The sequence below is a fragment of the Lissotriton vulgaris genome, chromosome 7, assembly GCF_964263255.1.
Source record: "Lissotriton vulgaris chromosome 7, aLisVul1.2, whole genome shotgun sequence".
In the NCBI taxonomy this organism is placed as follows: Eukaryota; Metazoa; Chordata; class Amphibia; order Caudata; family Salamandridae; genus Lissotriton; species Lissotriton vulgaris.
This window is the reverse complement of record NC_141695.1, coordinates 1,435,650,643-1,435,677,262: the sequence shown is the minus strand read 5'-3', so window position 1 is coordinate 1,435,677,262 and position 26,620 is coordinate 1,435,650,643. Positions and strand designations below refer to the sequence as shown.

The 26,620-nt window shown below is 43.0% G+C and overlaps 1 protein-coding gene across 1 annotated transcript in view; it reads right to left on the bottom strand.

Annotated features, from left to right (window-relative positions):
- Positions 1 to 26,620, bottom strand: part of VSTM2L (V-set and transmembrane domain containing 2 like) — a 374,939-nt gene that overhangs the window by 71,428 nt on the left and 276,891 nt on the right. Inside the window, exon 2 of the mRNA XM_086932234.1 lies at positions 6,485 to 6,654. Coding sequence (XP_086788360.1) covers positions 6,485 to 6,654 — 170 coding nt within the window. The remainder of the gene's footprint in view (positions 1 to 6,484; positions 6,655 to 26,620) is intronic.

The following is a 26,620-nucleotide window of genomic DNA, read 5'->3' as shown; positions in this document are numbered from 1 at the left end:
AGAAGACTTATAAACAGAGTATTACTGGGGAACAATAACAATAATCATTAGCAAGGATATCTAAGAGCTTATATAGCACTATAACCCTGTGTCATACGTGATGACAAACTGAACAAGGTACATTGTCAAACAAGGAGCATTAATGACGTGGCTATTCAATTTAAACAAAATAGTTTCTTAGGCCCTGGACATCAGACATACACCAAGGTACCACTAAACCACAAATAATGTGATGATCCAATAGTAATAACTACAGCATCCTAATTATCTGGCAAACACAATGGCTTTTGGGTGAGGAAGCCTCAACCCCGTTGTAGTGGCATGCTTCATCACAGGCGACCTCACCCCACCCCGATACGATAGGACTGTTAGGGTGGGCCCAACCTTTGTTGACTTCTTTATTAGAGGTATTGAATATAAGACGGATCAGATACGTACATTTACCTCAAGGTAGACCCAAAGGTTATTGCTTAATTAGCTGGTACCAAGAGAGGGTAAGATTAAAATATGAAATGGTGGATTTATATAGAGAGCTGTGGCTCAACCACTCTAGTGAGTGCAGTCATGTTCCAGCCTTTATGTAAAACAAAGAAAAAAAAGAAACTAAATAACTTGACCAAAAAAACATTCCTGACTACAGAACTACGGATGGCTGATGGAAGACTGATAAAACAGGATATCTTCCGGGCAGCTGGCGCTTCAATCCATCTATGGAGTGGTGTGGAGATGTGTTTTTTTTTCAGATAAATGGAGGTAAGACAACTTAGTGATTTCCTTGGGAGAGGGATTATTCTCAAAGCGTAATGCCTGGAATGAGGAAGTGGACGAGGTGGTAATCCAAGTTTCTTGCCCTCTAAACTCTTCCTTCCATTGTTTTACTGCTGTGAGTAACTACTAGCTACTTCTAAGTGATTAAACCATTGTTGTGTGAGGAGTGGACTCTCTCTACTCACTGGATGGACACAGAACACCACTTCCTGGTGGAGAATTTGCATGAAGTGGAGTGAATGGAGGCTGACAAGTTCATGGTACGAATGTAACTGCATGCGTGCAGACAAGCTATCCCAGAAGTTGAGGTTTGAGTGTACAGGTAAAGCAGATCAGAATAAGGATTATATGATAAGCAGCACCTACTGGCGAGCCCTTCGGTCTCCATTGTACAAATCTAACGAGCAGCTTGGAGGACTTGATGGAGGAATCGATGGTAGAGCTATGCATTCATCTCAAAGGCGTGTACGCAGACACTCGTCAAAGAGTGGCATGGAGTGATCAAGCACTAATGATTTTGAACGAGAGGAATTATGAGCCTCCTGTTTATTAGAAGGAATTCTAAGACAATATTGTGCTGCCAAAATATTGCATCCAGAAAATTGACTACCATAATATTGTGATAGTAAATATAGGTATGCATATATGTTCATGGTACATGGACGTGCAATTTGCAATAGTAAATGTGGGAGAGGGGCTTGCTGTTCGGTGTTTACTTTTGATTGGCCCATGGCTGAGGCTGGAGCAGACGAGCTGCCATGGACTGGCTGATGCGGTGAGTGGGGAGATGAAGGTGGTCTGGAATGGGAGTGGCCGAGAAAGGGAAGCGGCAACCAACAGGTTAAGGGGAACAGAGGCGGAGGAAAGCAATCTTGACAAGAGAGAGAGGAGAGAGGCTGGGGTAAGTAAAGGCAGAGCAGATGCTGACAGCGGAATGGAGAGTGGGAATGCTGAGGTGAGAGAGAGGAGTGGGTGGGCAGAGAGAAGAAGAGTTGAGAATGAGTTAAGAAGTCTTAGGAGACAGGTTGAGGATAGGCTTAGAAGGTGAAGTCCTTAAGGGGTAAAAAGGTGTAGAAGATGCAAGGGTACAGAGGTTGGGGCACCAGAGTTCAGAGGACACCAGCGACATTAGAAGCTGCGGAGAACTTGAGCAGAGTTATAGAGAAGTGTATGGGAGGTGCGTGGATGAGGAAGAGGCGAGAAGTGTGCAAGACTGATGAGTTTGCTATTCGAAAAAGAAAACAAAGGGATTCCGGGCTGCTTGAAACAAGCAGAGGATGATGAGAAAGTTGAACGTGGGGTTTGCCGGGGAGAGTCAGAGGGAGCTAGAATGTGTGAGAAGGGACTAGATTAGGGCCTGAGGACAGAGATCTTTCAGACTGGAAAAAGTAAGTTCATGGAGGGAGAGAGAGAGAAGGGGTTGAAGTGGGAAGCGAGAAAACTGCTGGGGGGAGGGGTGTATGAAGGTCTGGGACCCTAAAGATAAAGGTACAAGACGCTGGTGACCTTGAGGGATCTTATGGAATACATACGTTTGAGATGACAGTGGAATATTATATTAAATCATGTGTAGGAGTTCTTTGCTTTTCTCCAGTAGCCTCAGCATAAGTATTACACAGAACTAGTCTGCAGCCTGCCATTTCTCAGACATGCAACTGTTAGAAAAACACTGCTACAGTAAAAGCATATTCCATTTGTGTATAATTGCTTGCCACGTATATAGCACATACAACCCATATATCAAATGTGAGTATTTGGTGACTTATTTTGATCATGCTATAACTCCACAGCCTGACACATAAGAGAAGCGTGATGATCTTACTTAACATCCAGGCATACCTCTAACGCAAAATGAATCTGACTTATTTATTACAAGCTCAAACAGTGCATGTAATCTAACATAATGACAACAAATACTGTGCATGGAGATGTTCATTACTGTGCCACACACTGTGAGAGCAGACTGATACAATTGAGAGTCACTGTACCTTATGACCAATAGAACAGGGTCCATACTGTTACTGTTTAATGTCTTCCAATCTGAATTCGTTGTGATGCACTATACATGTGACTGACAAGTCCTGTACCATTCCTGTTACCTGATGCCACCTGTTAAGCGCTATCCTTACTGCATGACATACCTGTGGAACCGCCTGATATAACTGTCACAAGTGTGCCTGCTGCCTGACCTAATTGTGGCACCTAAATTGACAGCTGCCAGTGTTATGTTGTAATGCGTAGTTTAAACGCTGACATAATTGTAACATGCCGTACCTGGTGTCTGGTGTACTTTAAAGCATCCTCTGCCTATTGTCCAATGCAACTTTATCATTATACCCATATACAAATCGATCAATACATCAATAACATATAAAGTGATGAGATTATTCTCATGATTTTATTTTCCCATAATTACACATATCTGTCACAATGTGTAATTATGATTAGAACAATTGTATCTATAAGTGTTTCTTTACTGAAATATTAAGGGACAAATACAATAAAAAATAATAATAAATTACATTAAATTGATCTTAATTTACAGAAAAAATGGAAACCGGAGCTTGTAAATATTTATCCATGCATGTACATGTTGGACTTTATCTAGTACAATTTTACGTCTCCCTAATATTTTCCATATGCGTATCATGCTAAACCTCTCTATGTGTGGTTATGTATCTACACATTCATATATTTTCCACCCACTGCAGAGAAACAAAATGTTTAATAATCTCCCTAAACCACGACTCTATGACTCATCCTATTCCTGCTTCAAAATATCCCCCACTATGACTCTCTCATATGTCCCGACCTTCATTAATTATTATGAACTTCCAAATAATGTTTTCTAAAATCTTCCCAACTCTCTCCATCCTTATCTAACTAACAGACTCACCTGTCTACCATTCCCCCCCACTCCCAATAACAATTTGTACTACACAGGATTCTGCAATCCCTGTATAAAAGGCAGTCTCTTTATAATCGGTGAATTGTGACTCACTCAGTGGCCAACTATAAAGAAAAGGCCCCAGAACTCGACTATTATAATATATGACAGTCGAGTTTTGATGTCACAAAGACTGCTGCTAAAACCAGCAGTAGTGCTTAATTTCAGCCTGTGGTTTCCAATGCTCGGCACCCTCACTTATCGTCAATACTTGTGCTTATAGCACGAACTTGACCTAAAGGTATTGGAGTGTTTTTAATGAGCACCAGTTAAGGAAACATTAATTTTTTGTAGCCACGGGAGATTAAGTGATTTCCCAGAATTACAGGATGGTGAACCTACACCCAGACTTGAACTTGGTTCCCCAGATCCAAAGTCTGCAGCTCTGGATGTTACACCACATCTTCTACACACTGGTAGGGTTACATGGTTAGTTATTAGTTTTGTTATAGGCGGTGCTAATCGATGCAATGGGTGGGTGCAAGCTGCCTCCTGATGAGAGCCCCGGAATTTATTTGTTCACAAATTTACCACTGACCAGCAGCCGAGGTGAAAAGCAGGTCAGGTCACAGAGCATATCTCAAGCAGCTGTTTAAAGCAACAAACAGAATGTTGCTTTTCTTTCTCCTCTTTTTAATATCTTACAACCACAAGCAGAGAAAATATGTATGTTTGCACTACTTAGACAGTGAAAAACTAGAATCTTTCTGCATGTTTTTACAAATTATGAGTTGCTTCAGCTTTTTTTTTTTATTGATTTGGATAAAACTGTTTTTAATATCTGTTTACCTAAATATCTAAGGGGTTTTTGATGTATTTAATTTTGCACTAGAGGTTTCATTTGTATTCCTTATGTTTGCAAACATGTTTGCTTCTTCATTTGAAAGAACTATGCATCGAGGTTTTCAGCGGTTTGTGAGAAAGGTGCTGGAATGACCATGTATTATATGGGATAAAGTAGCCCCTGGCGTAGATGAAAAGGATATTGCAAGTCACCTCGGAGTTCCATAGTTTCCAAAAGGAACTCGTCCATGGCAACTTGGTTACGGAACTCTTCGGTTACCTGCAATATCCTAACAATGTACGGCAGGGGGTACATTATCCATTGTATAATTTCTCTCTACTAATCCACCACTAACGCGCCTTTGGGTTCGGGAGTGGCATGCAGTTTGCCGAAAAGCTCTTCAACGCTTCTTCAGGGGCGTAAGCGCTATATAAATACAATTAGAATGACTGTTCTCTATATATGCTTATCTTCACAATGTGGTGGTAGTCAATATTCTGGCCACAATATTATTACACTCTCTATTGTACTTCCTTCCTACACGAATTCTTCTCTTGCTGAAGTCAAAGGGTAAGCGGTCAGCCATAGATACACAGGCTATGTTGTAAGGCAGCTAAAAAAAATGACTGTGTAACTCTCTGTTGGTTGCACATGAAATGCCATGTTGTGTCGGTGCACCTCTAACGCCCACTGCAACCGGACAGAATAGAATCGGAAGCAAGTGACAGCCATATTGCCATATTGTGGATGTAATCCTCCCCCCTGTACCCACTGATTCCTTAGAAAGATGGAGGGCAGTTTGAAGAACAAAGCCTGTAAAATAAACAGCTCACTTCGTTTTTGGCGCGAAAGAGGAGCGGTCATTCGCTTGGACCCGCCAGCGGGGTATGGAGGAGACAGTATTTGTTGTGGTTGATGTGCACGTTTTAGTCCAATTCCATGCCAAGTTCCTGTTCCCTCAAAGCAGCAACTGTGTTTCCTGGCACCGTCCGACAGGATACTGCGCCATTGGGCATCGTTACAGATGAGGAGGAGAGAAAAGCGCGCCTCCCGGCAGGCGGGTTTCATCTTGTCAGGCCAAAGGAGTGCAGTGCCAACCCTGTGGGCTCAGGGCTGGCGTGGTGGACACGAGGGAAGCGCCACGCCACCCCTTGAGCACGCAGATCCGTTCCCGCAGGTCGACGGCAGCTGCCTCCCCTCGGCCATATTTCTTCCTCCCGAGGCTCTTGAACGCGGCCCTGGATTTATGACATCCATATGACACCTTTGCTCAATTTATGGTAATGCCAGTTGCAATGTGTATTGCCAGAGACACAATCAAGTCTCATTAAAACCCTGGGCGCTGCATTTCAATTATTTGCGCGCTTATCTCTGTGTGAACAGAAACAGTAAGAGAGGGGGGAGTTGGCGAAGTGAGATGGAGCGATAGAGAAGGGAAATGGAGGGAAAGGAGAAAGAGGGGCTTGGCAGAGAGGGGAAGGAGCGGCCTGGTGGGAGAGAAAGGCAGACAAGGTGAGGAGATGGAGGTGTCGTAGCAGGGAAAAGAGGAGATTGAGAGAAATGGGATTGGAGACGGGTAGAAAGGAGAGAAAATGTGTGTTGGCAGGGGTACAAGGAGACAAGGTGTATAAATAACTGGAAAAAAACCCAGAGCAGGGAAAAAGAGAGGCAAATAATAAAGAAGGGGAAAACTGTGACAGGGAAATAGAAGCAAAAAAATGTGGTCGAAGGAAAGATAGATGGGAAGGTTAGAGGATGGTGTAAGATACTGGAAGTAATAAGAATGCTAGAGATGAAAATGATAAGGGGAACCAGAAGGGAGATGAAAATATAGAAATAGTTAAGTATGAAAAAAGTCGACAGCGAAAAGGGCAAATACAAAAGGATGAAAAAGAGTGGAATCTGAAAGTCAATGAAATTTAAGAACGTTCAACGTTAGCAGTAGTGCGTTTTATATAGTGACGCTCAACAAGGAGACGAGTTACCTGGTTGGAACCCCAGGCCTTCTTTCCTGCCCATTCCTTGTGGCTCCGAACGTACCACCACTGGATCTCCAGGGAGTAGGGCAGAGGGCTACTGCCGCGGTAGGAGCACGCCATCTCTACATCTTCGCCGGCCCGGGTCGTCATGTCGTGAGGGGCTTCTGTGAACACGGCTGTGGGGACAAGAAAATAACCCTCAGTTACAGCTGTAGGTTGAAGAGGGCACATCATATTGTGACTCAAGGCAGGTGTCTGAAAGACATGGCGCTTCCACAGGTAATCCACCTTCCAACCCAGAATGCCACTCTACCAGAATTCTGTGGACAAAACAAGGTAAGTATATTTAGAGGAGTATGGGTCTACTTTACTTACCGCCACATATATGTGATATATCTTGATGATATATATATATATATATATATATATATATATATATATATATATATATATATATATGAGTCTACTTTACTTACCGCCACATATATGTGATATATCTTGATGATATGTATATATATATTATATATATATATATATATATATATATATATATATATATATATATATATATATATATATATATATAGAAGGTATGTAGGTGTGGAGTTAAGAATAGTAAATCCTTTCTTTGCGATATACGTTTACCTTCTCAATATTTTGGTCCTTGTTACCTTGACGATGATGGTTTGGTGGCACAAAGTTTCTGTAGTTGATATTTTGACATGCAAACACTCCCATATTTGGGGCGAACATGTGGAACCTGGCTACGTTCATTATATTTTTCACACTGGTTATTCTGCTTATAACTAAATTTAGATCTACATCAAAAGAATGAGTTAGGGTGTTAAAGCTTTAGATCCAGACGGATAATGGAAGTACAGCACTTGTGACCTATGGTATGGTATTGTATTGTTTCAGTGGGACATGTTTCCATTTCAGGGTTTCACCTTTGGACACCATGGTAATGTTGAACTCTGATTCATTCAATTGCCATTAAACATAACAACTTTCATGATGCACTGATTTGTCAGAGGGTAAGGCCGGAAACATGTACTGTTCAAATGGACCAATATGGCCACGCTAAATACAAGATGCTCAGACTAAAACATGTTATCTCATAACAATTTTTAAAGGTCACTGATGTGATCCTAGTGATTAACTACACAATTTATAGTTACAATTCCAGACGTATTGATGTAAAATATATTTTATATTCTTTTATATTTCATTCATTACATTGTACACATCTTTAAACACATCAGTGACCTTTAAAAATTGTTGAAAGACTGTTTGAAATGATTCCTCGAGGAATATTTTGTATGAGGTAGCAACTATACCCAGTACCTTGGAGAAAATTGTATTGCCCTATTTAGTAAGCAGACTAAAAAAGAGCGCTAATCAATGGCATTTATTTAGAATAGGGCACATAAACCTCACACCTGAATATAAATACGCAATTTAAATTAAAAAAAAATTCCCTCAAAGCATTACAAAAAATATACACCACAGAACATTACGTCAATATGTACCTTTCATTCCTTTGTTGTAAGGGTGCCTGTTTAAGTCTAAATAGGAAAGGAAATAGTTACGGAACACACACAAATCCAGGATCAACCCCTGAATTTCAGAGAAATGCCTTTACAGACATTTGAAAAATTAAATAATACTTGAATGCATGTTCTTACACAAATCTTATTACCATATCATGGACTTCAATTCACCGAAATGCCTGGGGTAGCGGTAGTGACTTCACATGTCCCCTGACCTTCACTTTCACTCCCACATACATAAACTTATACATGCACACGCATTCACACATACACACACTCACACATACTCACACTCTGCCTACCCATGCACACACATTCACACATACACACACACACACACACTCTCTCTTACATAAGCATATTCACACCTGCAACCACGCACACCACACACATACATTTAAAAGCATTTTTTTAATTACCTCTGCTTCCAAGGAAAGTCATATTCCAGCTATTTGAACTCCATTGTTTAGTAAACTATTAGCGAATAATGTAATACTGTTCTCTATTAGGGCCATATGTATCAAGCAAATTTGCATTCGCAAAGGCCGAAATTCGCAGAATTTCGGCCTTTGCGAATGCAAATTTGCTAAATGGAATGTATTAAGAAACATTTGGTGCAAAATAAGGAATCGCAAAATTTGCGATTCCTTATTTTCAATTGCATTTAAGGAATCTCAAATTTTGTGATTCCTTAAATGCAATGTATGTAGCAAAAAAAATTTGCAAAATGCCCTTAAGGAATCGCAAATTACCACCAACTTCTAGTTGGTGGTAAGTTGCGAATCCCTTGAAAAATGCAAATTTTTGCATTTTTCAAAGTGCCATGTGACACACATACATGCCCTTAGGGAATGTATGTGCGCCACATGTGCACCCATGCATATTTCAGGGGTGCAACAGGGTGTCCTTTGGACACCCCTGCACCCTTGAAATTATTCTCAATTTGCGATTAGCAAATTGCGAATCGCAAATTGAGAATAACTTCCCATTCATTTCTATGGGCCTCCTGGCCATAGAAATGAATGGGAAAGTATTCCTTAATTGCGATTCGCAATTTGCTAATCGCAATTAAGGAATTTTAAGGAATCGCAAAAAAATGCGATTTTGTACATACATACCCATTTGCAATTCTCAAATAGCGATTTCTTAAAAATCGCCATTTGAGAATCGCAAATGGGTATCTTGATACATATGGCCCAAGGTGTCATAAAAAATTGATAAATGAGGTGAGTGAAGCCCCTACCGACGTCCATAAGTACGAGCTGCTTTTGTTCCTGCCACTGGTTTTGCCAGTGCTGAGGCTGGGGTCACAAAGGCAGTGTCAGAGACCACAAGGGTCATGCCAGGGGTCGCAGCAGCGACCACTGTTGACCCTTAAATGATGTCCATATCCCAATGGGGAGACAGGCACATGTTGAAGTGTCCCAATATTGGAACTGGACTATGTGCATACAATGCTCCTAGTTTTCCTTGGCCTAAGCCACATAACTTTCCTTCCGGTTCCACAAAGACATTCACCACCACAATTCTTTCAACACACGCAGAGTTCTAGAGCAAAACATTACAGGATTGGATAGGAAAGAAGAATATAGGCTAACGGGAGGAGCAAGTGTTGTGGCTGTTAGACGAAGTGAAAGTCAATTGGTTGAATTATTAAAAAAGGATCACATATTATATCACGAAGGACTATCAGAAAGAAAAATGAGCTTTACTGAAATATTGGAAGACTGAATTTTTCAGATCACTGCTACCATATGCTGTAAAAAATTCTACTGAACATGCATCTAAATGCCTTTATTATAACATTCCCTGTTGTGACACCGGTCATGCTCTCCTCTCTTGAAATAGGAGTTTTTGAGAATAGTTAGCGTGGATTTAAGGAATTAATGTGTCAGGTTCTGGGCCTGTAGGGTTGGTCAGGGACATAAGTAGGCAGAATTTTTCCCAAGGCAGATTTCCTGCCATTGGTCTCTTGCATCACCCTCACCCACAACATTTGTGGCCGGTTAGAAAGAACGAGAAGGGTGATGGTGGGACTCTGCTTGAAGTTGGTATGTATGACCTTGATACTGTAATGTAGTGCAACATTTATATAGCGCTTACAACCCTTATGTTGGCAGCTAAAATATTTGCCTACTGTGGTAGCACGCTACACTTCTCTTTGGTAAGTGTTTCCACGTATGCGAAATGACCTCAAGGTACTGTTGTTCTGCTATCATTTTAAATGGTGCAGATAGAGTCGCAAACTTTATGGTTTTCAGTAAGGTTGCAGCTTTGAGCGGCTCTGCAGGACCCTTGATGGTATTTTTTATGATCAAAGTCCACTTAGCTGGTTCCTTCCCTGGCTTGTCCACTATGTGATATTTTGTTTAAAGTTTTTGGTCTTGAACTAGGCTACCCAGAAGGGCCCCATCCAAGAATGCTCTTGCAACGTTACACTGGCTCCCGGTTAGGGAGAGAATTGTGGTTAAATCACTATGCATCAGTCACCGTATCCTGCAGGGAGTGGGCCCTAGCTACCTCCACAACCTACTGATCCCTTACTGACCGTCTAGGGCTCTGAGATCCATGGGTACAGGAAAGATAGAACTGCCAGTAGTCAAAAGAGCACGGATGGGGGGAAGATCATTCAGATGACAGGCGGCAAAACTCTGGAATTACCTTCCACAGTCACTTAGGTCTGAACCATCGGAGGGGATTTTCCGAAAGAAATTAAAAACATGGCTCTTTCCACATATAATGCCTCCATGAGGCATGGTCGTTATCCGGTGCAATCTGTCCAAAACGGGTTATCTTGCAGCAGCGCGGGGATATATGTGTAGTATAACCTGCGCTTTAGAAACTCATTTATTATTATTATTATTATTATTATTAACGGGTAGCGGTTAGAGGGAGAAATGTCAGCGAGATCTGGAGGGACAGTCCTTGTTACCATCATCCCATGGCTGATTGTCACTGTGAGATGTCATGAAGTGGCCATAGTATGTAGATTGTTGGGACCTGCAGTGGGGGACTAAAGTAAAGCCCTCTTTTGGGTAGCAGCATGTGGCAGATCTCTTCAGTTACTCCATGCCTTTTCACTTGGCGATGGATGAGTTATTGCTATAGACTGGAACACTTGTGGGGGATAAACAAGAGCCACAGAAGTTTTGTTTTACAAGAGTGTAAAATGTGTCAAGCAGAACAGGGGAATTATTTTGCAGCCTGAACGAAGTACAGTCGACTGCCCGACACCTGAGTGCTATGGCATTAGCTTGGGACAGGAGGCTTATATATTGTATTGTATTCTCATTCATATAGATGCGTAGAGGATGTGACGCAGCATGCAGAGCTGCCGACTCAGGCACTGGGGATCCGGGATCGAGTCTCGGTGTCACCGCAACATCCTGTGATCCTGGCCAAATCCCTTAATCTCCCCGTGCCCATGGATAGCGCCTGGATAGCCTTACGGGTGATAATCTGCGCTATATAAATCTACAAACTAACTATTCGTATACCACTCACTACCCATGACGTGTTGTTAAAGGGGAAGAAATAGAAATCCAAGAGTTAAATGTTGAACACTGTGGGGCACCAAAAATGTTGAATTACAAAAATCCTGTCACTGACTCACAAAAGATGTGCATGCTAGGATCAGTGGTCATTCCCATTAGGTCTATTTTTGTTGTTGTTTGTTGACTGTATGGAAGAGACTGTGACAACATATGCTGTCTAAGTAATTCAAGACACGCATCATAGATTTCAGGATTCGCAAAAGCTTTTCTTCTTCGATCAAAAAATAGGCGCTGCCTTAAAGTGAAAGACATAATGCGCTATAGGGCTGATCTCTTTTTGAAAGCTGCATTTGCATCCGCCTGGCAATCCCAGATGAAAGCACCACAAAGGCTCAGATAATACCTCAAAGAAAGACATTCTACAGAGGAAAGCGTTCATGCCATACACATCAGTGACAGGGGAGGAGATGCATGTTCTTCAACACCCATTGATTCAGAATTTAGGGGCATATTTACAATGAAGTGGGGGAGCGCGGCTTTAGCCTCCTTGGCTTAACGCCGCACTCCGCCACTTCAGAAACGCAGGGCTTGCCCATATTTACAACAATATGGTGCAGCCCTGCATTTCCCCCTGCGCTGGCGCTGAATTTATCAGCCTTACAAAAGGGGGTGGAGATGGACGGAGCATCTGAATCAATCAAACACTCACACCCAGTCAAAAGATCTGGGTTTAATCCATCACCGTTCTTTAGCCCACTCTGCCACCCCAGTTCAGACATGGCTATATGCAAATCAGTCTAACCCTGTGCCTCATGGGAACAGTCCAGCCCGAACTGCCAAGCCATGTCTTCCCTGGACCGGAAACAAGCTTCCGAGGACCGGTTTCTGGCATTACAGTCGTCTTCAGCCCGGCTTGCTTGAATCCAGTGGCAAAGTGAGCAAGGGACTCACGTGTGAGCATACCCTGCCAACTTATGGCGGCCAAAAGCGGTACAAAAGGGGATGGTGATGGACGGAGCATCTGAATCAATCAAACACTCACACCCAGTCAAAAGATCTGGGTTTTATCCATCACCGTTCTTTAGCCCACTCTGCCACCCCAGTGTGAGTGTTTGATTGATTCACATGCTCCGTCCTTCACCACCGCCTTATGTACCGAATTTATCAGCCTAGCGCCATGCAGGCACCCTTGCACCATAGTGTAAGGGTGTCTGCGTTGAGGGGAAGATTGTTTATGTGCAGGAAGGTGTCCCTTCCTGCACACAAACAATCTTTAAATTGCATTTTGTAACTTTTATGTGTGCTGCTTAATGCAGCACACATAGAAGTTGCAAAACGTAATTTTTTAACAAATTGTTTATGTGCAGGAAGGGACACCTTCCTGCATATACACAATCAAAGGTGTTTTGCTGTTTCGATGTGTGCTGCACAACACAGCACATATGGAAACAGCAAAAACGAGGAGATAGCATTTCTCCTCGTTTTGCCTGTTTAATATCAGGTTTTCCTGGGTCTTAATTTTGGCGCTGCCTCCTATTTACACTACCCTTGGAAATAGGGAGCAGCATCAAAATCAATGGGTGTTGCGGCGAAACATCCATGCACCACCTATTTCCCTCCCCTTTCACGCTAAGTGCAGCGTGAAAGGGTGTCTTATTTACAAGGCAGCATTAAGCCATGTTAAGTGGCTTAATGCTGCCTTGTAAATCAGACGAAGCCCTATTCGCCCCCACAACGTCACTAAAAAAGATGTTGTAGTGGTGAGAGGGGCTTGTAAATAGACCCCTCAGACTAATCCAGATAACTTTATCGTCAATTCAACACTAACCTGAGTATTTTTAAATACATTTCAAGAAAGTGTTATGAAAAGGATTGCTACATGTAAGGCATCTTTTCATAGAATTCTTTAAAAAATAAAACAAAAGCACCAGCAAAGCAACATTCGATGGTAAGGAGCCTCCCTGAGTCTTAACAAAAACTAAAATCTTACAACATTTAATTTGTAAAAACAAGTAAGTGCCAGGACCCAAAGTATTCCTCAGGAGGACATTACAGCTTGCACCTACTACAGGCCCTGCCAAAGCTGCCAAATACCAGTACTAATGCCACCTACTAACCATCACACTCCTACACATGTGACAATTTGATATATACCCTGTGACCTAAAGGTATAAAATGGACTGGGCATGCTGGTATTATGACTTTTAATGGTATATTGGATTTTTCAGCAGTGTGCTCCTGCAATCTTTTAAAAATATACTGACAGTGCCACCATGTGGTGGGCTTTCAGAAACATCAATCTGTGTTAAGTATTAGGTGCCCGCACCCAGCACTGGCACACACAGGCTCAAATTAAGCACTGCGCTGCTGGTGTGATGAGCATGAGAAACTATTCTAAAATTCACTCAAAATCCAGCACGGGAGGGAGACGTTTTTAAAGAAAATGGAAATCGGGGATGAGGACCCATCTCAGGTACACTATGAACACCTCTTACCATGCCTCCTTTCTTATCCAGCGCCACCACTATTTATTAATGTACATAGTTATAGGGTCACATTACAAAATCACTTGCCTCTAGGCAAGCTCTATGAAAGCAAAAGCTAAAAGAGAAAAATCAACTGTATTGAGAAATACTGCCACCCATCACACAGCCATCAATCTTACAATGACTATGGAAGTCTTCATAGCTTTCTAAAGGAGAGAACACTGGCACTTTGTGTCCACTTCCTGCCCCAGAAATGAGTGACCTCTTCCTGGAAGTGATGACATGAGCGACGGTTGGCAGTGCTGACAAAGCACCTCAGTGATTTAACACAACAACGTGGTTGCTGGACTTTTTTCAATATACCACATTTCCTTACCAGCTGTCCCAGGTATGTGAGAGTCTTTCTGCTTCAGTGATGATTGAAATTAGGCCTATGCAGGCATAGCACTGCATTGTGCTAAACATGGCAGGTGCAGTGACCACTCTATGGCACCAATGTAAACTATGGGCTATAAGAAAAACTGAAATGCCTAGCAGGACAAAGTGCAAAGCCAAGTGCCAAGAAGACTTGGAGGTATAGTCTAACAGGGTCAGACTGGGACAGAAAATAGGCCTGGGTACCAAAATGAAATTGTCATCCACTAGTGAATCCAATAGCTAAAAAATGCCCACCATTTGCAAATGGGGCAGTTTTGAACTTGTAAACGCATGCTGTATAGGTGTTTTGCATGGTAAGGTAGTATATATGTATTTTTGCTTGTTGTGCGCAATGTTTATGATAATATTAGAAAAGTCAATAGTAAAACCCGTACCATCAGACCATAAAACAGACCCACAAACTGCAAAAAACGGTCCTCACTGACCTGTCGGACCAGCTATTCTGGCACTGGCAGATTATGGTATAGGCCATCTTGACACTGCAGCATAACCCATTTCTGATTGAAAAGGCAGCAAACTTTTCTTAAATAAATCAATTGCATTTTAAAACCTCTTGTTGAGTTACATTTGGGCGTCACTGACTAAAACTATTGGATGTGCAAAGGTGAATGCTGTCCCTTATTGAAAAGCCTAGTGATGCACCTTAGCCATTCCTTCGTGGGGGGCACACAGCATTTTAGATGATCATTGAAACCTTACATTATAATGATCTGATAAAGAGAAGCTTGAGGTAGCGTCATCTCGTCCACCCACCGAAACACACAGGCACATAGACATAGGTCATAAAGAGGACTATGCTAAACTCCCATTGAAGGACATAGGATCAGATATGTGCCCCATCCATTCGTAAATTGCTATGCCAACAGAGTTCGTATTGGCCAATAAAAACATCCATAGAGCATGACTGATGTTATGTTATGTTTTGTTATTGGGTTTGTATAGCACCTGAATCACCCCCGAAGGGGTATCTCTGCGCTTGTGGACTTACGTAGGAGTGCTGGCACTATGAGCAACGACTAAAACAAGTGCGTTTTCAGTGATATTCTAAACTTAAGATGGTCCGGGCACTGCCTCAGTGTGATAGGGAGTGAATTCCAGTGCGGGGGGGCGAGATACGAAAAAGCTGATGAACGAACAAGTAAATAATAATGCATTTTTTATTAACTTAGCTTTTGTAAAAATATTCGAAATAAAATAAATAAATAAAATACCTTATTGATCACAAGACAGTACATAAGGGTAGACCCAGTCAAAACGATGCCAACTCAAGCAAAAGAAAATAAACTGCAATGAAATTTGGAAAAATTTGAAAATGGCACTACAGGTGATCTCTGGGTTCAGACCCAAAGACAAGAGGGAAATATCCTTATTGAACGGTGGGGGGGAGGCACAGTGGGCGGTCGATGAGGTGCTTGTTACCACAGTGATGATCATCCTTTACCAAGTTGAAACATTTGGCACACTGGACAGACTGAGCGCTGTGATCAGTGCTTCCTTCTTGGCTATGAAATGATGTACTTGTTTTCTGAGGGACCCATCCCCAAAAAACTCAATGAATTCATACCTCATTACCCAAGACTGCAATATAGAGTGCACCATGGAAGCCGATTACCTCCAGCACGGTGTATAGGGTCCCCAATTTACTTCCTCAGTTGATCTTCCAATCAGCTATAGGCCTATGTGGATGACATGCAGACTCTTCTCCAAGCCAAGAACAATCAAGTGACCGGGGACCCTACCTGAGAGGGGCAACCCAGGCCTGGCAGGTGAGTAATAAAGCCAGAATGGCTCCTTAGTAGTGATGTTAGTTATTTCAGCTGAACTATGGCTTTGTGCTCTTCTTCGTGCAGGCAAACTGCATAGTCTAGCTCCCTCAGAAAGTCAACAAACACCTTAGAAATCTCAGTGATTTGACAGAGTGAGGGGACATAGCTACCACCTGACCTACTCCTCTTTGCAGATGCCTATTTTTGTACTTGGGGATATATGGAGTTGGCAACTGTGGTGCTGCCAGTGCAGTGCACTGCCCCCAATTTCTGCCTCTCCCAGTCCGGCCAGCATGTTCCTGAGCACTGCAGTTGTGACCACTGACGGGTCTCAGCAGGCCAGTCAATGCGCTAAGAGAGACCGCGAAGCGCTAGCTGTGCAGTTACGCTGCCGCAGTTATTTATTCAGATGTGAAGGTCGATCAGAAGGTGGTGCTCTATTTCTTGGTGCTCAGTGTACATTCTGGAAGCACTTCTGCTGAAACTGGCTCTTCTTTTCCTGCGGCCTCCGACGTATAAACATGCCCTGCGCAATGTATTAATGGCTATGTTCCCACTTTATAAATTGCTTTCCAGAGGAAAACCCACCGCACTTTTGTTTTTAATTTTTTTACCCACTTCTAAAATTCACCTTTCTCTAATTGGTTTGTTATTCACTGCACTATTAAGCAGTTGTGATTTGTGGTATCAAATGAAAGATTAAATACTTGTTTTATTTCTTGATACATCTTTGCGATGGATGGCAGACATATTTTTTTTCACTACGATGCCCAGCTTAAATGAAAATGCACAGGGTGACCAATCGCAGACGAGGAACATGCAAAGGTGTGACATATGTTTTGCGGCTGCATGACTGCGCTGTCATTAACAATTTCTTCAGCGTGGCGTGAACACGGGATAAAACTATAGATTTTCTAAGGCTTGTGCGTAGAGAATGCGCTTGGGTGGGCCTCGTGACTTCTAATTGCTCTCTTCTCAGGATGAGAACATTCTGGCCACGAGCCCCAAAAAGACAATGCAACTAATATTTTCTGGAATAATTAGTCCAGTTAAAGTTGCATTTTGTGGAGCCACAGTCCACTGTGGGTGATGAATGGGCCCACCAACATGCATCGCTGAGAATCAGGGCCTCATTACTATTCCGGTCGGACGGGCATCTAACCTGCATCGTAGCAGAAACGGGACCGCCCGACAAGAGGTCAGCGGCCCCTCTACCATGATTAGGATGCAACTGCCTTCACGGCAGTCGGAAAGTGGAATTCTCCTATTGCGGCTTGTGCTGCGGCCCGCAGCACAAGCCGCAATAGGAAAAACACACTTTTGAAACATCCATGCACGTGTGGCAGGCACCATGTGGTGCCTGCCACACGATGCATGGATGTTTAGGGGGGGCACCACAGGTGCACCCCAGGGCCATAGTGGGGGACCACGGGGAACAGGGGCCCTTTTAGGGACCTCAAAAGACCCTTTCTGACAGCCTTTTTATGGTAGCAGAAACAACATGAAAAGGCAGTCGGAAAGGTGCATCGTAATCCCCACAGCTCCATTTTGGGCATTACCCCTGCAGGCATCAGTTGGACCGCCTGTAACGTAATACGGCGGTCGGACCGATGCCTCAAATGTCATATGCCCCTTAGTCTTTATGCCTTTTCTGTGTGTCCACGAAAACTTTTTATTTCCAGATCATCATATGTATTGTCTAGGACTTTATTAAGTGTGGATATGTTCTTGCCTTTCAGATTGTGAACATGTTATACTCTACATTAATTCTTATTTGGTTCCATTTCTGTCCTGCAAGGTAAGCCATATCGTGCTCTGGGTAATCTGCAGCTCTCTAACACCCTGTTGGGCTCTCTGGGCTAATATAAAACTGCAATAAATAAATATAACGAATACATGTGCTTGTATTAATAAATAAAAAGAATAAAGAGGCTTCTATTGTGATTTAAATATACCGGGCGTGATGTCTGTCTCACTGTGGGTTTTGGTCTATCGCTGAGCTAGGCTGGCTGTGTTTTTGTGTATGTTGCTCTGTGTGTGTTTATAGCTGACAGAAGTCTGCCTCTTCACTTCTCCTGTTTAATGCACAACGTATGGCTCATCTCTGCGGTAAAAAATGTTAATTTGTTCAGTTCCTCTTTCGTGCTCTTTTTATAAATGAACTCAGAACCCGACTTCAGTTTCAGTTTATTAAACTTGGTTGGGTTGACAAACAACCATAAAAGCATACATGCAATAAATAGAAAATACAACAATAAAACAGAAGCTCTTGGTCGGACTACTGAAAAACCCAACAGGGCACGTAAAATATATTAAAACTGGAAAAGTCCTGTAGATCAAATAACCCACCAATTACAAAGACCAGAAAGCCCACATATATACACCATGGATAAAGCATGAATAAAGCTGATTTGTTTTAAAAAGGCATTGTGCCACGTGAATGGACAGCTGCACAAAGAAATTAGTGGTGAAATGGAGAAACATGTCTCTTCATCCGGCGGGTGTTGAAGGTAATAACAAGCTGGGACACAGTGCCTGAGATTTAGTGATTTCAGAAAAGAACTAGAAACGTTTTAGGGGAGATTTACAAAAAAGTTGTGCAATGCAGCGTAGTCCCCCGCGAGGCTGCGCTGGATTGCGCAACAGCGAGGGAGGAGGAGTGCACCACATCTTCAGAGATATGGCTATCTCCTCCCCTTTCCCTTGCGCCTGTGCTGATTTAAGCTGCTGTGCGCCACGCACACACCTTAGTGCCACAGCGCTAGGGTGTGTGCATAGGTGTTGTACAGGAAGGGTACCGTTCCTGTACAAAATACTGGGGCATATTATCAAGGGGGTTTATCTCCGCTTTTTTGGCTTTAAAAGCCAAGAAAGCGGAGATAAAATGATCTCCCTATTACCTAACTGTCACTAACACCAGTTAGCGACAGCTAGTAGGAGATAGGGACCATCTCGGGCCCCACTTTGCATGTCAGTGAAATTTATCACTAATGACATGGAAAGTGGGCGTGCCAAGATGTTAGCAACTGAAAACAGTCGCTAACATCGCTATCTCCTGTTACCAACTTTTGGAGATATTCGCGCTAAGCGCGAATATCTCCAAAAGCTAACACCTGCCCTGAGCAGTTCTTAGCCATGTTATCCAATGGGAGGTGGATAACATGGCTAAGAGCATTAGCTCGCTAATGCATGAATATCGCTGACTTTTCAGCGATATTCATGCATTGCGGACGATTTTTATCGCATTTGCGATAAACCTTAGTAATACCAAGGTTTATCTGCGATAAAAATCGCCACAGCTCGGCGATAATTTTTTCACGCTAACCAAGCAATAGCGATAATTATCGCTATTGCTTGGTAATATGCCCCATTATGCTAGACACGAGTGAAAGCTTTTCCCACATTGTATGCGTGTTGCACAGTGCAGCACGCATGCAAAGTTGGAAATGGAAGGAGAAATGAAAGCATTTCTCCTTCCTTGCGCCTAGGGCACAGTTTTCTCACGCTAAACTCAATCTACTTTATTTAGTAAATTGGGTTTAGAGTGAGAAACCTTGGGTGGTTGTATGGGAACGCCCATGCTCCATCCTTGGTATGCCCCCATGGCGCAAGGTAATGCGAAGCTTTCAATGCGCTGCTTCGCATTACTTTTACGTTATTTCCAGCGCTAAAAAAGTTTTGCACAGTAAAATTAATTTGGAAAAAAAGATTTTGTGCCGTTTTGCATTACTTTTGTTCCTCGAACACGGCGCAAAATCTTAGTAAACCTCTCCCTTTGTATACAGTTTATAAAAATTACAAATGAATAAAAAGTGGAACATAGATTGTTTGGAGGGCCCATTACAGGGGCATTCACCCTCTTCACGATCATGTTGGTACCCACGAGAAAAGCAGAGTAGGAATTTAGTTGTGTCAGTCCTAAAAATGAAATAACAAGGAGCTCTCCCAATTCCCCCAGTTCTGCTACAGACAACTACTGGCGGGGGCCACAGTGCTAAGAATCAAAAAGGCTTCAACAGTGGGTTTTAGGGATTCAACCTTTAGCCTTTCTTCATGCAGTTCGGCTGAAAGTAGTGAGAACTCCTGTTTTTTACCAGCATCCCACACAGGGTGGTATCTGAGAATACTTGACCAATACGAATCCCACCAATGATCGTTTTACGTTTGCCAGCCATGGGAATGATAAACCATTATCACAGCCTAAATAGTCCATAATAATGTCTCTTGTTAATATAGCTTCCTCTGGCTGCCAGATTGAAAGCCATAGCAATGGGGGTGCAGTGAGTATAAAATCGCTCAGATAAGTAAGGCTCAGCTCTTTGTGACAGATGTAATGAGAAGCCGAAAGGGAGCGCCCACAGTTTTTCTACAAAATCGTTTTTCTTCTCTTTGTAAGGCCAGGCAATCTGCTATGCCCCAAATTCCCACCCAATAAGAAGCTGTTGGGGCGCATTGTGCAGCGTATGTTTGTAACATTGGGGCCAGCGCCCTGCCACGGGAGTGGGGCGGGGATGGGTGTCTTAACAGAGAACCAGTTGCCCTTGCTAAGTTAGCCCTACTTTAAGCGATCTGTGGCGCCCAGGAACCTGCTGAGCTAAAAGTCACACACAGGTAAGAAAATGTATTAGTACTAAGGGGAATATTCACAAGGAAGTGGCTGAGAGAGGCTTTAGCCTTCTTTGCTTAACGCCTCTCTCCGCCACTTCGGAAAAGCACGGTTGCACCATATTCACCAGGATATGGTGCAGCCTCGCGTTTCCCCTGCGATGGCGCTAAATTTCACAACTTTACGCCAACGAGGGCACCCTTGCACCAGAGTGCAAGGGTGTCTGTAAGCAGGGAGGTTTGTTTATGTACAGGAAACAGTCCCTTCCTGCATATAAACAAATCTAAAATGCCAGCTTATAACTTACATGTGTGATGCTTCATGCAGCACACATGTAAGTTACAAAACAGCATTTTTTTAAAAAAAGGTTTGCTTATGTACAGGAAGGTGTCCCTTCATGTACATAAACAAACCATGGCATTTATCATTTTCCATGTGTGTTTCACAAGGCAGCACACATGGAAAATGCAAAAACGAGGAGAAATAAAGCATTTCTCCTCGTATTGCCAACTTAAGACCAGGGTTTTCCTGTTCTTAAGTTTGGCATTAGCTCCTAATTACGCTGCCCTTGTGAGTAGGGGGCAGCGTAAATATCAATGGGTGTTGCGGTGGAACACCCACCACAACATCCACTGCACGCCCCTTTCACGCTAAAGACAGCGTGAAAGGGGGCCTATTCACAAGGCAGCGTTAAGCCACATTAAGTGGCTTAACGCTGCCTTGTGAATAAGACGAGGCTCCAATAGAAGCCCAGGTTTGTTGTCCTGCACATCTAACCTGGGCTTCTATTGGAATTCTATAACGCATATTAGCAAGCCCATTATCGCTATTTTAGCGGCAGTTTCCTGCCGCTAAAACAACGCTAATTTTAACAAGGTTCTTGCTAATATGCCCCAGAGAGTTGAGCAAAGGTAAGAAGGTTTCAATGTTTAGGGACTAGTAGCAACGTCGCCAAACATATGAAATGAGAAAACAGGTAATGTAATTATTTGACACTTATAGGCAAGAAACAAAATAAAAGGCTTAGTAATATGGAAGTAACCACTAAGCAAAAAGGGAGGGGGTAACAAGGCTGCAAGAGGGGAGGGAAAGGAGAATACAAATAGCCGAACTGTAGATGGAGTGCGAAGAAGGGAGAGAATATTTAAGGAGGGCAAAAGAAAGAAAGTATCAACATAAAAATTACAAGGAAATTCAAAGTATGGAATTGGTGATGGGACTTCTAAATAAAAGGCGCAGATCCAGGTCAGTTCTTTGTAAACTTCGTTGTTTTTCAGTAAGAACACATTTAAAGAAAGAAGTCCTTCTTTGCATGTTTGAATGTGTGTTTTGGTATTTCTAAAGCTCGAACCTAGCTGGCCAACAACAGAATGCTGTACTGGGGCATGTTCCTCCTCTGTCATGTGGAAATTGCAGTCCTACGTGCCCTCATGTGCAGAATTACAGCACAAAACCCCAAAATATCTAAATCAAATATTATCCAAAGTAAATAATCAAAATATTCAGGTATCAACGATGTAGATCCTTTCTGTGTCACAAATGCAAGGAACTGGATGCATTACTTTTAAGATTTTTTATTAGGTTGATTGTTGGTATATTTCATTTTTCATTAAACAATTTTGGCTATGTTCAGGCATTCTTCATAAACGCTTTGGAGTCCAGGATGTGCTGCAAAATTTGAGTGTATCCTCTTGCCCTCTTGCACTGATCCTCCCACACCATCTGATGGTACAGAGCAGGGCTCTGGACTCCTCACTTCATTCCAAAGGACCTTTCCCCACAGAGACACTGCACTGAGCTGTTATCCTGAATAGCTTGAGGCGTTACTATTTTTTCGTTATTAATTACAGAAAAGTAACTAGCAGCCTTTCAGGGGCGGCTCCTCCGTAATGGCAGAGGAGTGTCGGCTGTGTCGCTCCTACTGAGTCCGTCATCGGAAAATAAAATTATATTGTAACAATATTATCGTTTTTCTTTCCTCTGATTGACTGATCCAGGGAGTCTTGGGCGGGGCCGGGCAGGGCAGGGAGGAGGGTGTAGTGAGCACTGTAAAGTGCTCATGTTGGTTTGGCCAGCCGTCTTAGGCCGGCCAAACAGACATGTGCATTTAGGTTTCTTCAATCTGGCTGTGTTGCACAGCGGGGTTGGAGAAATGCCACAAGCACTGAGGCACAGTCTGAGCGGCAAACATGGCTACTCAGACTAATCCTGGCGCTGCTCTCATGCTTTAAGAACAGCATCTGGATTGGGTGGGGAGCATGGACAGCTGTGACACCATCAGGAGTGAAGAGGAGCGCAGAGCGTCGGCGGCAGGACAGTTACATTTTATTTATTATAATATCTCCCTTACCCGCCCCCGCCCTGCTCCTCCCCAGTCCTGCTTGGTGGCTAATTGCATATTGAGGCAGTTTTTGTCCGCCTCCTTGATAGTGCAGGCTGATGTTTGGACAGCTCAGTTGGCGTATAAGACCACCCTTAAAGCTAGCAAGGAGGTCCTGTGCAAGAGGGACTAGGAGATATTAGAATTAACTGCTGAGGGGAGTAAAATCATCTTCTGGGACACAGTTGGAGAGAATAAGGTCAAGGAATGCCCTCATAAGCTCATTGCTGCAGCGCCAAATCTTAGGGTCGTATTGGGTTTCACATTTCTCGTCCGTCTACTACATAAGAGAGAATGTCGAGCTAACTAATTATTTACACTCAAAGTTAACTAACTCCCCGCCCTTTACGTTATCTTTGCCTGAGGTGGAGTTAGCCATAGGCTAGAGCACAGGTGGGAAAGCGCCCCGGCCAGACTGCATCCCAATCGATCTTGTAAAATGCAACACACATCTATGGGCCGTTTGATTGCCAACATTTTTTATTGCTTTTTGAATACCCGCATCCCATGCTCCTGGCACCTTTTGAACATCATACCTATTTTTAAAGGGACCGTATGACTCAAAAATGTTATAGGCCTATGTCACTCATTGACAGTGCTATCAAAATAATAGAGCGATTTATAATCGCCTTGCCAAGTGGGTCGAAGATCACAATATTCTTTCCCCTTTTCAGTATGGGTTTCACCCAGGGCTGGGTACAGTTGAGCAGTGACGAAATTTGAGCTTAATTGTTATCAATTATATTTTTGGACCATGCTGCCCTCTGTGCCTAGCTTGTATGGCCTCTCTATGGTATTCGATTAAGTAAACAGGTCCAAGCTATGGCTAATGTTGGTGGATCTAGGAGTAGCGGTATCTCTGGTTAGTTTTCTGCATAGTTTTCATGCCGATCTGGCAGCTTAAGTGTGCGTTAGCCGAAATGGAGAAATGTTTTCTGAAGTTCGCTTAAAGCGCTGCATGCGTCACTGGTGTATTTTGCCGCCTTTACTTTTTATTTTATACATAAATGGCCTTTGTCCTTATTTGACCTCAAGCCTTGTTGATACCCTCAGAATTGCAAAAGCTCAGGTACCCACGTTGCACTACATGGATGATGCGGTCCTACTGGCTTGAACTCCCAATGCCTTACAAGTGCTCGTGAACTGCTTTATTCTTTTTATGAGCAATCTTGATTTAGTAGCCAACTATGGTAAATCACAGATCATGGCCTGTGGGCCCAGCAAAAAAACAAACCTTACACAGATTTGTAATTCAGGGCCAACCTTTGGATTGTGTCAAAGAGTTTAGCTACTTGGGAGTTGTCTTTAACTCCTTTAAATGTCATACATTCACCCCAGTACTGAGATCTGGGCCCAAATCCATCGTTTTTTTGCTCACCATAGCATTCCAGTTTGGACCCAGCCATATGCAAGTCAGTTTTGACCCTGTGCCCAATGGAAACAGTCCAGCCCGAACTGCCAGGTCAGGTCCTCCCTGGACGGGAAACAAGCATCCTAGGACTGGTTTAGGGCTTTCAGCCCTCATCATCCAGGATAGCTTGAATCCAGCGGCATGGAGAGCACAGGAGTGTCTGAAAAGTTTCAGCGCTCCATCCATCATCTCCTTGTGTTTGCTTTGTTCGCACTTAGTTGGCAGGGTATGCCAAGACGCGGGTACTTTGCTCACTTTGCCAATGGATTTAAGCTAGCCTGGCTGAAGAAGAGTGGTACCCAGTAACTGGTCCCAGGATGCTTGTTTCCGCTCCAGGGAAGACATGGCTTGACAGTTCGGGCTGGACCGTTCGCATGAGGCACAGGGTAAAGACTGATTTGCATATAACTGTGTCTGAACTGGGGTGGCGAAGTGAGCTAAGGAATGATGATGGATTCAACACAGATCTATGACTGGGGGGTGAGTGTCTGAAAAGTTTCAGCGCTCCATCCATCATTTCCTTGTGTTTGCTTTGTTTGCCCTTAGTTGGCAGGGTATGCCTAGACGTGGGTCCCTTGCTCACTTTGCCACTGGGTCCCAGCTAGCCTGGTTGATGAAGGGTGTTACCCAGAAATCGGTCCCAGGATGCATGTTTTCGGTCCAGAGAAGACATGGCTTGGCAGTTCAGGCTGGACTGTTCCCATGAGGCACAGGGTCAAGACTGATTTGCATATAATTGTGTCTGAACAGAGGTGGCAAAGTGAGCTAAAGAATGATGATGGATTCAACCCAGATCTGTGATTGGGGGTGATTGTCTGAAAAGTTTCAGCGCTCCTTCTATCATCTCCTTGTGTTTGCTTTGTTCGCCCTTAGTTGGCAGGGTATGCCCAGACGTAGGTGCTTGCTCACTTTGCCACTGGATTCAAGCTAGCCTTGCTGATGAAGGGTGTTCCCCAGAAACCGTTGCCAGGATGCTTGTTTCCGGTCCAGGGAAGACATGGTTTGGCAGTTCCTGCCTGGGCTGTTCATATGAGGCACAGGGTCAATACTGATTTGCATATAGCTGTGTCTGAACAGGGGTGGCAAAGTGAGCTAAAGAATGATGATGGATTCAACCCAGATCTGAGACTGGGGGGGAGTGTCTGAAAAGTTTCAGTGCTCCGTCCATCATCTCCTTGTGTTTGCTAAAAAACTAAAAGACAATGAAATTCACCAGTTACAATTTACTGAGATAAATATAACTTGAGCCCTCAACATTCATTGCTTATGACTTCACTCGTGACACGTTAAATGACATCATTGACGAGGTCACTGATAGCATCTCAAAAGGCTTCTGCCACAACATTTTTCTTCTGTAGGCAACTAAACTATAGCCAATCAGATTGCTGGGACCCATGGGACCAGTATTGGTCCTGCAGGACCATAATGACCATCAGTAAAAAAGAAAAGGTCTCTCAACCAAACACTATATTCAATGACTCTATTTTTTAATCTACAATTCCAACAGCTAAAACAATCCTATTTTTTAAAACTGTTTTGTGAAGATGTGTTAAACAGTGCCAAAATTATTAAAACATAAAACACTCTTCCAATTAAAACTCAACCCTAACTATAACTACACAGTGGCGACCTTCACTGATTAAAAAACAAATATATATATATATACACACACACACTCAGACACACACGCACACCCACGGGCACACACACACACACACACACACACACACACACATATATATCCTCAATATATTTACATATGATTCAGGATAATAATACTATATTTACCTATATTCACGATATTATAGAAGTAAATCATTTGGATTCTGGGAATCGGACTGTTTCTGACCACAAAAATATATACATCTAGCCCAATGTACAAAGATCATCAATAGGATACAAAAAGCTCAGATAGGTGCTGGATTTATAGAATTAGAATTCCTGTGCTTCAAATAGGAAGGTTTTTTCATGCAGGCATGCTCAATATCCAGTAAAAGATAAGTCATTCCAA